This window comes from Palaemon carinicauda, chromosome 4, assembly GCF_036898095.1.
Source record: "Palaemon carinicauda isolate YSFRI2023 chromosome 4, ASM3689809v2, whole genome shotgun sequence".
In the NCBI taxonomy this organism is placed as follows: Eukaryota; Metazoa; Arthropoda; class Malacostraca; order Decapoda; family Palaemonidae; genus Palaemon; species Palaemon carinicauda.
Window position 1 is genome coordinate 148674526 of NC_090728.1, and position 14873 is coordinate 148689398.

At 41.1% G+C, this 14873-nt stretch overlaps 1 protein-coding gene across 1 annotated transcript in view; it reads left to right on the forward strand.

The window, feature by feature from the left end:
• Nucleotides 1-14873, forward strand: part of Strump (WASH complex subunit strump) — a 191819-nt gene that overhangs the window by 53699 nt on the left and 123247 nt on the right. The window contains exons 7-8 of the mRNA XM_068372566.1: nucleotides 2851-3096; nucleotides 13649-13891. Of these exons, the coding sequence (XP_068228667.1) occupies nucleotides 2851-3096; nucleotides 13649-13891 (489 nt within the window). The remainder of the gene's footprint in view (nucleotides 1-2850; nucleotides 3097-13648; nucleotides 13892-14873) is intronic.

A 14873-nucleotide genomic window follows, 5' to 3' on the forward strand; every position in this document is an offset into this window, starting at 1 on the left:
TCCAGACTCTTTATGAGGACTGCTACACAGTGGGACCATTCGTAGCAGCGAGTGCAGTAGTGGGTGAAGGCTCTACCACTACATTCCCTTAATCCCAATATCCTTTTAATCCACTCTTGAAATTTTTAATCTTATTTTGGGTTGTACGGGAGACTAAGAAGTCTTTCGCAATCTTGTTGATTTGGCGGGTGGTCAAAATATTGTTTCTTGAGAGCGCCCAGATTAAGGGTATTGATGAGGTCCTGTTATAGGGGTGTTCACCCTGGATATAGCAGCTCCTGGGAGTCTTTCAGCATCCTAAGAGGATCGCTGGGCTTCGTGAGGATAGCGGACTAATGAGGCAGAGTAATTATCAGAGTCAGCTTCCTTACCAGGTACCTATACTTAAGTCTGTTTTTTGAATAGTTGTCAAAAACTCTTGAGCATATATGCCTTTATTGTATTAATACTGGTCTCTACCCACCACCATGGGTGTGAATCAGCTATTATATATTCACCGGCTAAGTTTAATATTTAAAAATGATATTTTGTTTATAAAATAAATTTTTGAATATACTTACCCGGTGAATATATAAATTAAAGGCCCTCCCTTCCTCCCCGATAGAGACCCAGCGGACTGAGAAGAACTGGAGAAATTGACAAGTATATGCAGTATCTGGCCGATAGTCGGCGCTGGTGGGCACACCCGCAACCTTCACGGCGATCGCTCGCGAGTTTTTGGAATCTGTCGAGCCGTCGGAGACGTCAGCTATTATATATTCACCGGGTAAGTATATTCAAAAATTTATTTTATAATCAAAATATCATTTCTTTTATGTTTTTTGCTGCAGTATTATATATCATGGTATATGTATGTATGTATGTATTATATATCAAGGGCCCCTCTCAATAAAATTGATAAAACAATAGTCTCTGCATGGTTTTTAGATATTATTATAATATTTACTCTCAAGAATCTGCTGAGTATTTGCTGTAAGCACTTGACTGCTTCTTTTATATGTAAAGTTTTTCATTATTATTATTATTAATATTATTATTATTATTATTATTATTGTTGTTGTTCTTATTGCTGTTATTGTTGTTGTTATTATCGTTGCTATTGTTGTTGTTATTATTGTTGTTATTATTGTTAGGCCTTTGTATTTTGTGAGTATAGGTAACAGACACCATCAAATGTTTAAAATCTTTGAATATTGCTGCTTCTCTAATTATTCATAGTTTTATACTGTAACATTAAGTACAGAAAAACACATTGTCAGTTATATAATGCCAAATTCAGAACAATACCGTAATAGAAGAGTAAAAAAGTCGTAGTCAGCCCTCCATATTCGTGTGGGATAGGTAATAGAGACAGGCGCGAAGATCGAGAATCCACGAATGCTTGCTGCCCTAAGGTTAGGTCAACTCATAACTTGCTTACTCACCGTTGCCTACCTGTAGTTGAGTAACACACTAGTTAACCCAGTATACTGCAATACATTCTTTTCACATGCTTTCTATCGTGGTATTTTAGTTCCTTCTACTTTTCAGAGGTACTTGTAGTAGAATTTTGTAAACTGTTATTAGTGTTGTACAGTCATTTTTGTAACTTTTTCCACTTATGATAGGATAGATATTCATATATTCAATGAAAAAGAAGTAGTGTATTTACAGTACTGTTACTGTATAGGAAAGATCACACTTTACAGTAGGTACAGTATTGTACATGCTATGTGTTAGGTGGCGAGCTGATAAGGTTGTGAGCCGACCTCACTCAAGACAGCAGTCACTTTAGAGTGATATGTCATCTCACATTATCTAATTAAGCTGTACTGTTGTGGTTGTACTGTTCATATATTACAGTAATATTAATATACACTACAGTATCAGTGAGTGGTGTTAGATTGGAGCAACAGGTTTTGTTGTTACTTATGCATAGGGTGGTGTGGCAATGACTTTCGTGTTATGATTCATCTTGCCTTGTACTGAAGCTGTGTTAATAATGTACAATAATCTCTAGAAAATAATATGAACTACAATACCATGATAGAAATCACATGTAAACAATGTAGTGCAGTAGAGTTGATACAGTAATTATCTAGTGTGTATGTCAACCGTGCATAGGCAGTGGTCTGTTGGGGGGTTATAAGTTTACCCACCTTAGGCCACCAAGTATTCATGGATACTAGCTCTTCGCTGGTGTCTCTTTTACCTAACCTTCTGCGAAGGAGGGCTGACTGTAATAAATCTTAAAAGAAATTTGTATTTTTCATAGCAATACAAACCTGGATCATTTGAATTAAATTTCACATCTCAAGCACATCTAAAGATAAATTGTCTATTTTGTGACAGGCAAGTGGGACCTCACACCACCTTTCATCAACCAACTAACTTTTTAATGATTTAATGGCCATTCCAGTGTCAAAGGACTTAGGTTTGTAGGGTAGGAAAAGGACTAATTAATTTTTAAATTTGGTATATTTATCACCTTTTTCCACTTATAGCAAAGGCTTTTGCATACATCATGACAATATTTTTTTTCTATTATTTCAAATGAGTTCCAGTAAGCATTGAAAGAATTTTAGTTTAAAAATTGTGTTTATATTGAAATATCAGAGGAGGATGACTTTATTTTCATCTTTCTACTATTGTGGGTAGTATTCTAGGTTAATTTACATCTCATGATTAATAGTATGAAGTTTCTCCTAAATATTAGCCGTATTTTACCTGAAGATTCTATATCTCCCCAATGTGTTTGCAGAAAAACTTATCATCCCTCTGTTCAATAAAGTTATATAAAAAAAGTAGTGAATTTTATAAGTTGATAATAATTCTGTGATATAGCTAAGTGAGTTTTTTTTCATTTTTCAGGTCCAAGCATATCCTTCACCAGAACATCGATCTGCAGCATTAGCTAATCAGGCTGCCATGCTTTACGTATGTCTTTACTTTACACCATCGGTTCTCCATTCCCAAACTGCTAAAATGAGAGAGATTGTAGACAAGTACTTTCCTGATAACTGGGTCATCAGTTATTACATGGGTATGACAGTCAACCTGATAGAGGCATGGGATCCCTACAAAGCTGCTAAACAAGCTCTGAATAACACCTTAGAGGTAGGAATACTTTGAATTATGCCTTCATATATAAATTGCTTGCAAGAACATTAAAAAATCCCTTGAACTAGAGCTTGCCGTACAGTATATTGCTTTCTTTGCTAATAGAATTGCAAGTTGGGAGATATAGCAAACCTATGGTTGATATATATCTCTGTCCAGTGACTCTGCTGTCTATTTCTACTGGTTTGTCACAGCTTTCTATAATTTTGCCTCCTCGAACCTACAATTATTTTTATATACCTCCCCTGATGTTCTTATTGCTTTCAAATCTGGATGCTTGGAATGTCGACCATTGCTATTGTCATTCCCAAAATATAGAATCCTTTGAGTAGGAATCAGAAGGTACTTTTTCACAGTGACAAGGACTCCCTAATTTTTCAATATCCTGATCATTCATACCTGCTGGACCCAAATCTTTTCTAAGGATGTGGTTAAAATTTGCCAGTCATCTAGGTACAACAGAACTCTAATGCCCAGAAATCTCAACCATTGTAAGACTGAAGCCATCACCCTGGTAAATACCTGAGGGTAGTCCCAAGTCCAATACTGTATACAGCCACTTGAATAGATAAATGTACTGCACTGTAGTTTTTTGCCGTCCATAAACAAAAGGAGTTTCCAGATGAAGAGGGATATGTAAATAAGCAGCAGTCAAGTCTATCATAAATACCCAATCCCATTCTTTACTACCCCTAGTACTTAGGGGTTTCCATCATAAACTTAGTGAGAACTGTGTACCTGTTTAGAATAGAGACTCTAGAACTGGCTTTCAACCCCTCGATGCCATAGGCAGTAGGAACAACCTGTTGTAAAACCCTGGAGAGAGATCTAAGACTTCATATATCACTTTATTCTCTTAAAATTTTTTTACACTAATCTCTTATAGAGATTAGTGTACAAAGAAGATCGTAACAGATATTGTAGCCATCTAAAATTGTTCTATCCTTACAGGTTAAGTCATCTAGTATATAGATAAGATCCTGGTGGCCTTCCAACTTTTTTCAATAAGTCAAAATAAACCCTACTATGAAATTTTCAAAAAGATAACTTAGACTAAACTCGCCCATGCTATTACCCAAAAACATCTCTTCAGTCAACCAGCTCTAAAAACTTGTTAATGATTTTCTTCTGTTGATGTTCACCAGAGATTCTATCAAATTGGTTTTACCTGGGGTAAAAGTAAGATTAGGCAGCTTATTTGTTTTATTAATTATTGAACACTCCCGCTGGAGATAGTTTTAAAAGGGAAGAAGTACAGTATTCGTAGATTTCCCTTCCACCTAAGACATGAATTTATCAATTTTCTCTGTGAAAATATTTGAACACTTCTAAGTATCAGAAGTCCTAGTAGCATTAGATGACATTGTAGAATAAACATTTTCAGAAGTTAACTAAATTAACCTATTAAGTTACATTTCTGCAATAAATTTTATAACGACTAAAACGGGGATACATCATCCACGTCAGATTCTTTCATATCAACATCTGCCGCATCTTATGAATCGTACTGTGTAGTATCCTGTTTTGATAACTCATGATTACCTTTATGTTTAATAATAGCATTAACATCTTGGCAAAGGAGGTCTATGACTGATTTCAGCTGTTGAGGTACTAGCTCCACCTTTAATAGCAACAGTGAAAATGTGTGTTATTGGCTGAGCCTACACTTGCTGATATCCCACTGCCATTTGAAACATGATGTAACCATTTTTCAATATTTAACTTAGCCGGTGATTATATAAGCTGCAGCTCTGCTGCTCGACAGAAAACTCTACGTAAAAAATCCGCCAGCGATCGCTATGCAGGTAGGGGGTGTACTTCAACAGCGCCATCTGTCGTGCAGGTACTCAGTACTCATTGTAAACAAAGAACTCTATTTTCTCTCTGTCGTGCTACCGGCAAGACCTACTAATTCGCTGTTGCTAACTGGATTTGTTTTCACAACTATTTGGTGAAGTACACGTTTCTAGTTTTGAGCTTTCGCTGTGCAGGCTTTCTCTTCAATAAATCCTTGCATTCTTTTTTTGATATCGGATTATTTGTTGATGACTTTGGATAGTTTTTGAATTCCCCTTTGACCAATTCAAAATGGCTGACCTTTCTCAAGTCCCTAAATTCAGGAAGTGTAATGCTAGGGACTGTTCAAGGCGTCTTCCGAAGGCCTCTATCGATCCTCACACCGTTTGTTCCAATTGTCGGGATAAAACCTGTCAATTGGAAGATCGATGTGAGGAATGCGTTGGGCTTTCGGAATTCAATTTTATCGAATTCCAGAAATATACACGTAGGCTAGAGAGAGATAGAGTCAGGAGAAGTTCATCTCGTTCCGTTGATTTTTCCTCTCCTCATGCCCCACAACCTATTCCTTCCCCTGTAGTGGTTGCTCCTAATCCCCCTTCTGGCACTCAGGAACCTTCGATGGCAGATATGATGCGTGCCATCCAAGCTCTGGGTGAGAGAGTTGAGTCCTTGGCTAGTGACCGTAACCAGCTCATGGCGGACGTCAAGGAGCTGAAGTGTAAGAGTGCAGTGGGAAGTGATAAAGTGAGTGATAGTGTTGTGGATAGTGTTGCGCTTGAGGGTTCGTCTGTTCGTGCCTGTCGTCCTCCTAGTCCGGGACCTCTTGCAAGCTCCCAAGTCCAGGGGAGAAGCAATGTCGTACGACCAAAGGGTTCGAGAGGCTTTAATCAGCGAACAGACGTTCCCTCCGTGGTTTCGGGCGTATCTACCCAAGATCGCCCCACCCACACAGAGACGAGAGAGCCCATTTATTCCTCGTCTGCGGAAGAGGTTTCTCGTAAGAAACCATGGACCAAGGTCTCACGACCTCTTAAGCGCAAGTCGGTCCCTTCCGCGCAAGTCCAACGGCCCAGTTGTAGCCACTGGGTCAGTTCGGACTCGCTGCAGTCTTCCGATGACTGCTCACCTCCTAAGAGAGGCAAAGCGGTACCGCCTCAGGCAGTTACACCGTCTGTCGCCGCACCTGCTCCTGCAGACCCTAAGTGGTCTTTGCTGCAGACCATGCAGTACCAATTAACGTCTCTGATGCAGGACTTTCGTGCGGAGAAGGTTGCTGCTGCACCAACCTCTTGCCTACAACCAACCACGGTTGTGCGTCCTGTGGACGCTGAGGCGACCTTCTTGCGCACTCCAGTTGAGAGAGTCCCGCCACCCATGCGTTCCAGTGTACCCTGCCAGCCGCATGTTGACGTTCAGCGACGCACGGAACCTTCCGTTGACGTTCGCGAGGTACAACAACTGTCAAAGTTGTTTTATTTTGACGCGGTGCGTCAACCTCCGCAACCCAGTGTGGTTGCCTCTGCTCGCCCACATCAGACTAGACAGTCTGGAGTAGACGCTGTGCGTCCCCGCGCTGCTATGGTTGTTGCCAGCTCACAGACTGGGCAACAGTTCCATGACGTTGCGTCCGGTTCAGTCACGCGTGCACCCGTGCGACCGGACTCAGCTGACCAGCCGATACCTACTCCATTGCCGCTTCCTCCTCAATTCTCGGATGATGGACTCTCTGATGATGACGATGCGGCACACGTTGATGAACCACATTCGGACCTTGACGAGCCCAAGTCCACGCAACCCTCTTTGGACTTTAGAAAAGTTCTTGCTCTGTTCAAAGAGATGTTTCCGGACCAGTTTGTGTCTGTGGCTCCACGCTCTCCTCCATCAGAGTTTGCTTTAGGTACGCAGTCATCCTCGCCTGCCTTTACGAGACTCGTCCTCGCACGCTCGTCCAAGAGAGCTTTACGAGTTTTAGGAGATTGGATGCAGTCCAAAAAGAGTCTAGGGAAGACAGCCTTTACGTTTCCCCCGGCTAAACTCTCTTCCAGATCGAGCGTCTGGTATGCCACGGGAGAAGTTCTCGGCTTGGGAGTTCCTGCCTCTGCCCAGGGCGACTTCTCAAGTCTTGTAGACTCTCCCCGCAGGCTAGCCATGAGACGCTCTAAGATATGCTGGTCACCTTCGGACCTAGACCATCTGTTGAAAGGAGTATTTAGAGCCTTCGAGGTCTTCAACTTTTTGGACTGGTGTCTGGGAGCTTTGAGCAGGAAGATCTCCCTGACTGAGAAGGAATCTTCCTTGCTCATCATGTCCTGCATGGAGAAGGCCATACGTGACGGATCTAGTGAGCTTGCTGCATCGTTCGTATCCGGAGTCCTCAAGAAGCGTGAGAACCTTTGCTCTTTCCTGTCAGCTGGAGTGACACCGTGTCAAAGATCAGAACTTCTGTTTGCTCCTCTCTCTAAGTGCCTTTTTCCAGAGGACTTGATTAAGGAGATTGCTGCTTCTTTGATTCAGAAGGACACCCATGACCTGGTTGCGTCCTCTGCCCGCAAAGCCACCCCTTTGCCTACCTTGTCAAGACCAAGGATGGACACTCCAGCGTCCAGATTTATTCCGCCCTTTCGTGGCAGAGCCTCCAGCAGAGGAGGTGCTCGTGCCGAAGGGAGACGTGGGAAGAAGAAAGGAACCAAGTCCTTTAAAGGCAGAGTCTGACTGCCACCTTCTTCAGACAGCAGTGGGAGCCAGACTCAAGAACTTCTGGCAGACCTGGGAGAAGAGAGGCGCAGATGCACAATCTGTGAAGTTGCTCAGAGAGGGGTACAAGATCCCGTTTGTACGAAAACCCCCTCTAGCAACGTCTCCCATCGATCTCTCTCCCAGGTACAGAGAGGAAGACAAGAGACGAGCATTGAAACAGGAGGTGTCTCTCTTGCTAGAAAAGGGAGCGGTAGTCAAAGTCTTGGACCATCAAACCCCGGGCTTCTACAACCGTCTCTTCTTAGTGATAAAGAAGACAGGAGGGTGGAGGCCGGTGCTAGACGTCAGTGCGCTGAATGTCTTTGTCACAAAGCAGACGTTCGCCATGGAGACCACAAAGTCCGTTCTAGCAGCGGTCAGAAAGGAAGACTGGATGGTCTCTTTAGACCTAAGGGACGCATACTTTCACGTCCCCATCCACCCAGACTCCCAACCTTTTCTGAGATTCGTTTACGAAAAGGTTGTCTACCAGTTTCAAGCCCTGTGCTTTGGCCTAAGCACAGCTCCTCTTGTGTTTACGAGGCTGATGAGGAATATAGCCAAATTCCTTCATTTAGCGGACATCAGAGCCTCCCTCTATTTGGACGACTGGCTTCTAAGAGCTTCTTCCAGTCGTCGCTGTCTGAAGGATCTAAAGTGGACTCTAGATCTGACCAAGGAATTGGGTCTCCTGGTCAATATGGAAAAGTCTCAAGTGGTCCCATCCCAAACTATTGTGTATCTAGGGATGGAGATTCACAGTCAAGCTTTTCGGGCTTTTCCGTCGGCCCCCAGAACAAGTCAAGCCCAGTTATGCATCCAGAACATGCTGAAGAAGGAACGATGTTCAGTCAGGCAGTGGATGAGTCTGATAGGGACACTATCATCCCTGGAACAGTTCGTATCGTTAGGAAGACTACACCTCCGTCCTCTTCAATATCACCTAGCTGTTTACTGGAAAAAGGACAAGACGCTAGAAGCGGTCTCGATCCCCATTTCCGAGAAGATGAAGTCTTCCCTGACTTGGTGGAAGGACAGTATCAGCCTCAGAGAGGGCCTGCCCCTGGCTGTTCAGACTCCCAACCACGTTCTCTTCTCGGACGCATCGGACACGGGCTGGGGCGCGACATTAGACGGTCGGGAATGCTCGGGAACTTGGAACTCGAGTCAAAGGACCATGCATATCAACTGCAAGGAGCTACTGGCAGTTCATCTGGCCTTGAAAAGCTTCAAGTCTCTCCTTCAAGGCAAAGTGGTGGAGGTGAACTCGGACAACACCACGGCTTTGGCGTACATCTCCAAGCAAGGAGGGACCCACTCTTTGACGTTGTTCGAGATCGCAAGGGACCTCCTCACCTGGTCAAAAGATCTAAACATTTCTCTAGTAACGAGGTTCATCCAAGGCAACTTGAATGTCATGGCAGATTGCCTCAGTCGGAAGGGACAAATCATTCCAACAGAATGGACCCTACACAAGGATGTGTGCAAGAGACTGTGGGCCACATGGGGCCAGCCTACCATAGATCTCTTCGCAACCTCGATGACCAAGAGGCTCCCAATATATTGCTCACCAATCCCGGACCCAGCAGCAGTTCATATAGATGCCTTTCTCCTAGATTGGTCACATCTAGACCTATATGCATTCCCCCCGTTCAAGATTGTCAACAAGGTACTGCAGAAGTTCGCCTCTCACGAAGGGACAAGGTTGACGTTAGTTGCTCCCCTCTGGCCCGCGAGAGAATGGTTCACCGAGGTACTTCGATGGCTAGTGGACGTTCCCAGAACTCTTCCTCTAAGGGTGGACCTTCTACCTCAGCCACACGTAAAGAAGGTACACCAAGGCCTCCACGCTCTTCGTCTGACTGCCTTCAGACTATCGAAAGACTCTTGAGAGCTAGAGGCTTTTCGAAGGAGGCAGCCAGGGCGATTGCTAGAGCAAGGAGGACATCCACTCTTAGAGTCTACCAATCGAAGTGGGAATTCTTCCGAAACTGGTGCAAGTCAGTATCAGTATCCTCGACCAGTACCTCTGTAACTCAAATAGCTGACTTCCTTTTATACCTGAGGAAAGAAAGATCTCTTTCAGCTCCCACTATCAAGGGTTACAGAAGCATGTTGGCATCAGTCTTCCGTCACAGAGGCTTAGATCTTTCCAACAACTAAGATCTACAGGACCTCCTTAAGTCTTTTGAGACCACGAAGGAGCGTCGTTTGGCTACTCCTGGTTGGAATTTAGACGTGGTACTAAGATTCCTCATGTCAGAAAGGTTCGAGCCGCTACAATCAGCCTCCTTTAAAGATCTCACTTTAAAGACTCTTTTCCTGGTTTGCTTAGCCACAGCTAAAAGAGTCAGTGAGATTCACGCCTTCAGCAGGAACATCGGATTTTCATCTGAAACGGCTACATGTTCTTTACAACTTGGTTTTCTAGCCAAAAACGAGCTACCTTCTCGTCCTTGGCCGAAATCGTTCGATATTCCAAGCCTATCAAATATGGTTGGAAATGAACTAGAAAGAGTCTTATGCCCTGTTAGAGCTCTTAAGTTCTATTTAAGACGAACTAAACCTTTACGAGGACAGTCAGAAGCTTTATGGTGTTCTGTTAAGAAACCATCTTTGCCTATGTCAAAGAATGCTTTATCCTATTTTATCAGACTGTTAATACGAGAAGCTCATTCCCATCTGAGTGAGGAAGACCAAGCTTTGCTGAAGGTAAGGACACATGAAGTTAGAGCTGTCGCAACTTCAGTGGCCTTTAAACAAAATAGATCTCTGCGAAGTATAATGGACGCAACCTATTGGAGAAGCAAGTCAGTGTTCGCGTCTTTTTATCTTAAAGATGTCCAGTCTCTTTACGAGAACTGCTACACCCTGGGACCATTCGTAGCAGCGAGTGCAGTAGTGGGTGAGGGCTCAACCACTACATTCCCCTAATTCCATAACCTTTTAAATCTTTCTCTTGAAATGTTTTTATTGTTGTTTTTGGGTTGTCCGGAAGGCTAAGAAGCCTTTCGCATCCTGGTTGATTTGGCGGGTGGTCAAATTCTTTTCTTGAGAAGCGCCTAGATTAGAGGTTTTGATGAGGTCCTGTAGTATGGGTTGCAACCCTTCATACTTCAGATCCTAGGGGTCGCTCAGCATCCTAAGAGGATCGCGAGGCTCCGTAAGGAAGACGTACTTAAAAAGGCAGAGTAATTGTTCAAGTCGACTTCCTTACCAGGTACTTATTTATTTTATGTTTGTTATTTTGATAACTGCTAAAATGAAATAAAAAATCCTTAGCTCATAATAATTTAAACATTTATTGCTGGTCTCTACCCACCCCCCTGGGTGTGAATCAGCTTATATAATCACCGGCTAAGTTAAATATTGAAAAATGTTATTTTGATAATAAAATAAATTTTTGAATATACTTACTTGGTGATTATATATTAAAGGACCCTCCCTTCCTCCCCAATAGAGACGCAGTGGACCGAGGAGAAAATTGAGTTCTTTGTTTACAATGAGTACTGAGTACCTGCACGACAGATGGCGCTGTTGAAGTACACCCCCTACCTGCATAGCGATCGCTGGCGGATTTTTTACGTAGAGTTTTCTGTCGAGCAGCAGAGCTGCAGCTTATATAATCACCGGGTAAGTATATTCAAAAATTTATTTTATTATCAAAATAACATTTTTCAGCTTTAGCTAAAACTTTTAGACATTCAAATTTTGCATACCTGGTTTCATATGAATCTTTCAATATGCCACATTATTGATGATGGCAGAAAGAGGTTGCTCATAAGTGCCTATTCTAGCAGGCAGATGGATATTAGTATCCAGACTTATCAGCTGCATCTTCTATCTTGGAATTCGATGGTCGAATAGAGCTAACCAGATTACGAATAGGCGATTGTTTTGCAATAGGACATGAAATAATAGAAAAAAGTAAGGCTCATGATGAGGCTATCGACTCTATAATGTTCTATGTACTATCAGAACCCTTATAAGCATTGCACACAAACCACTAGGCAAAACATGAGAGGTTACCCTGGGTTTTGGATCAGGACAGGTTAGGCTACTATCATTGCCTTTGCCCGAATGTGTTCTAACCTTTTCAGATTGCATGGACATAGCATATTGAGTAAAAAGAAACTCGTGAGGCTCACTACTACCAACCCCAGAGACCTTGATAATAGCCAGTAGTATAAGTAATCATTACCAACCCACTGTAGTCCATAAGCCTAATATTCTTTTGAATTTTCTTCTGAACTGAAAGAGTCCTTTTTTTATGCTTGTAATCTTTTAGGTGAACTTGGTCAACCATAAGCTGAATATATTTTTCTATTAGAAGGACTGATAAGCTAACACAATCAGTACAATGCTTGTCTAAATCACAATTCTGCCCTCAATACATGAAACAAGGAGAAGGCAAATCTTTTACCACCCACCAATAAATTTCTTGAATGATTGACACTGATACTACCACTAGAGCGTTATTGGGTCCTTTAACTGGCCAGACAGTACTACACTGGATACCTTTCTCTGGTTACGGCTCATTTCGTCTTTGCCTACACATACACCAAATAGTCTGGCCTATTCTTACCATATTCTCCTTTGTCTTCATACACCCTTGAACAGCTACTTTCCCCCTTGGTAAGGGTATAAGAGACTTTTAAGCTATGGTAAGCAGATCTTCTAGGAGGACACTTGAAAATAAAACCATTGTTCTCTAGTCCTGGGTAGTGCCATAACCTCTATACCAAGCCTTCCACTGTCTTGGATTAGATTTATCTTGCTCTGGGGTATACTCATGCATGCTGTTCTATCTTATTTCTCTTCCTTTTTTTTTTATATGGGAAGGATCTGGTTTAATGTTGTTATTGTTTTTCAAATATTTTATTTTGATTATTTTTTTCTTCTTTTGTAGTTTATTTATTTCCTTGTTTCTTTTCCTCACTGGGCTATGTTTCCCTGTTGGAGCCCTTGAGCTTATAGCATCACTATTCCAACTAGTGTTATAGCCTAGCTTATAATAATAATAAAAAGGCATAGCAAAGTCAGAAGAAGATATACCCTGTTGATTTAAAGCTAAAGAAACCCTTAATACCAATAAAACCGTATCTGGATTTGCTGACAGAATTACACAGACTATAGCACTAACCCACAACAAAACTCTGAAATATTCATTATTGTTTGGTGTACCCAAATGATCATATTGCCATACACTGCCATATAAACTCAGTACTTCACTAGAGGTGTAAGACTATAACAAGAAAAGAAAAAAAGGAGATTTTGGGATGTTTAGGATAGATGTTGACATTTAACCAGCTCGAAGGAAGCCCTATGAACCATAGGTGAGTATAGAAATTACAATTTTTCATTAAAAGTCCCTGTTTTGTGATAACTGCTTACCACAATTATATTTTAGATGGTTGTCTATTTGAGTGATTAACCAAAGGACGTACTGGTACGTTTCACAAAACCCATCCCTTTACCCCCATGGACGTACCGGTACGTCCTTGCAAAAAAATGCTATAAAAATTTTTTTTTTTTCATATTTTTGATAATTTTTTTTAAAATTCAGCCATTTTCCAAGAGAATGAGACCAACCTGACCTCTCTATGACAAAAATTAAGGCTGTTAGAGCAATTTAAAAAAAAATATACTGCAAAATGTGCTAGGAAAAAAATAACCCCTTGGGGGTTAAGGGTTGGAAATTTCCAAAGAGCCTGGGGGTAAAAGGGTTAAGTTTGATGCAGCATCCAGCTAAGCAATTGATTATACATTCCATACACAATATGAATTACTGTACTGTACACGTATAAATATATATTGAAAAGCCAAAATTATTTTATTACTTAATTATTTAGTGTTGGGGAACAAAGCAGATATTGGTATATGAATATATTTTAGTACAAACACATTAACTTGTCTTTTTTTCATCAGTGGTTGAAGATCTATAATACTTTTAGAAAACCACAGATATTCGGGTAAAATGTAAATTAATTTTAAATTTTTCATCCAATTGCAGGTTACAAATACTAGGGAACAAGCTTTGAAAGTTGGTGCTAAAGTCGTTAACTTAGTGAAGCGAACTGACCAGTTATTAGGCGAAGGGTCCATGAGTGAAAGTAGAGTGCTGGATCACAGCAGTAGGATTTTAAATTTGCTCCGGGAATGCAATGTAACCTTGCGCTGGGTGATTCTGCATTCAGCCTCTCTTGGCAAAGCTGGTGGAGAAGGTAACAAAAAATGCAAAACCATCAGAGAACAGGTAAATATGCTTTGATTTTCAAATATTCTTATTTTATGGAATAGATATAATATAGCTTAGAGAAGCATCAAATAATTTTCATAATTGGTTTTAATATTTTCAAGGAATAGCATTATTTCAATGAATCTTACCCTTTAGTCGTCATGCTAAAACCATGGAAGCCAGTGGCTTCTCGACCTCTGAATGAAAAAGTAGAAAATGTATCTCCCTTTCTCATCTCCATCTTCCCTCTTGTGATGCCTAGTCATCCTGATCGATGGTGCCCCGGTAGGAACATTAACCACCTGAATAATTATAACAAGTTCGTATACTGTACTAATCATTGTCAGGTACACTATGTGGACTGACCTTCCCAGTTTGACTTTAGTACAATTGTAATTTGGGTTATGAGTTTAATTTGTTCTGGTAGAAAGTTTGCAACCTAAAATGCTGGTGTCCTAAAATAATTTTTCCCTAAAGAAATAAAGGAAATTTACTCAATGAATTTCAGATATCCAGATACACATTATGTGTTATGCACACTAATTTTGAAAGGTTTCATAATGGTAACAATTGAAGAAATATTAACCCCTAACATAAGAGATTTGTAGAAACTCATACAATACTGTAAATCAATAAAAAATAGAAATATTGACAAATTAACTCTCGCTTTACGCTTTGAGGAGAGTTGTGGCTGGCATGAAGGAGATGAAAGAAGAAGAAGAGGAGGGCATACTGCTTGAAGGAAGAATATCCCTCCATGAGATCTTTATCGGAGTTTTCGCTGATTAACGACATTAACTATCTCTAACTGAATCCATTGATTTTTACTTTTTTACACTATTACATTCAATTTTGATAAGGGACCTTTTTCCTTTTCTTAAAAATGGCTGCTCACCCTGCCAGAGCCATATATGGGTGATGTGTATCTAAAAGATTTTGCCGGGCTTCTCACACTCTTAAAATCTCCCTTATTTTGAAATACATGAAACTAGAAATTTGT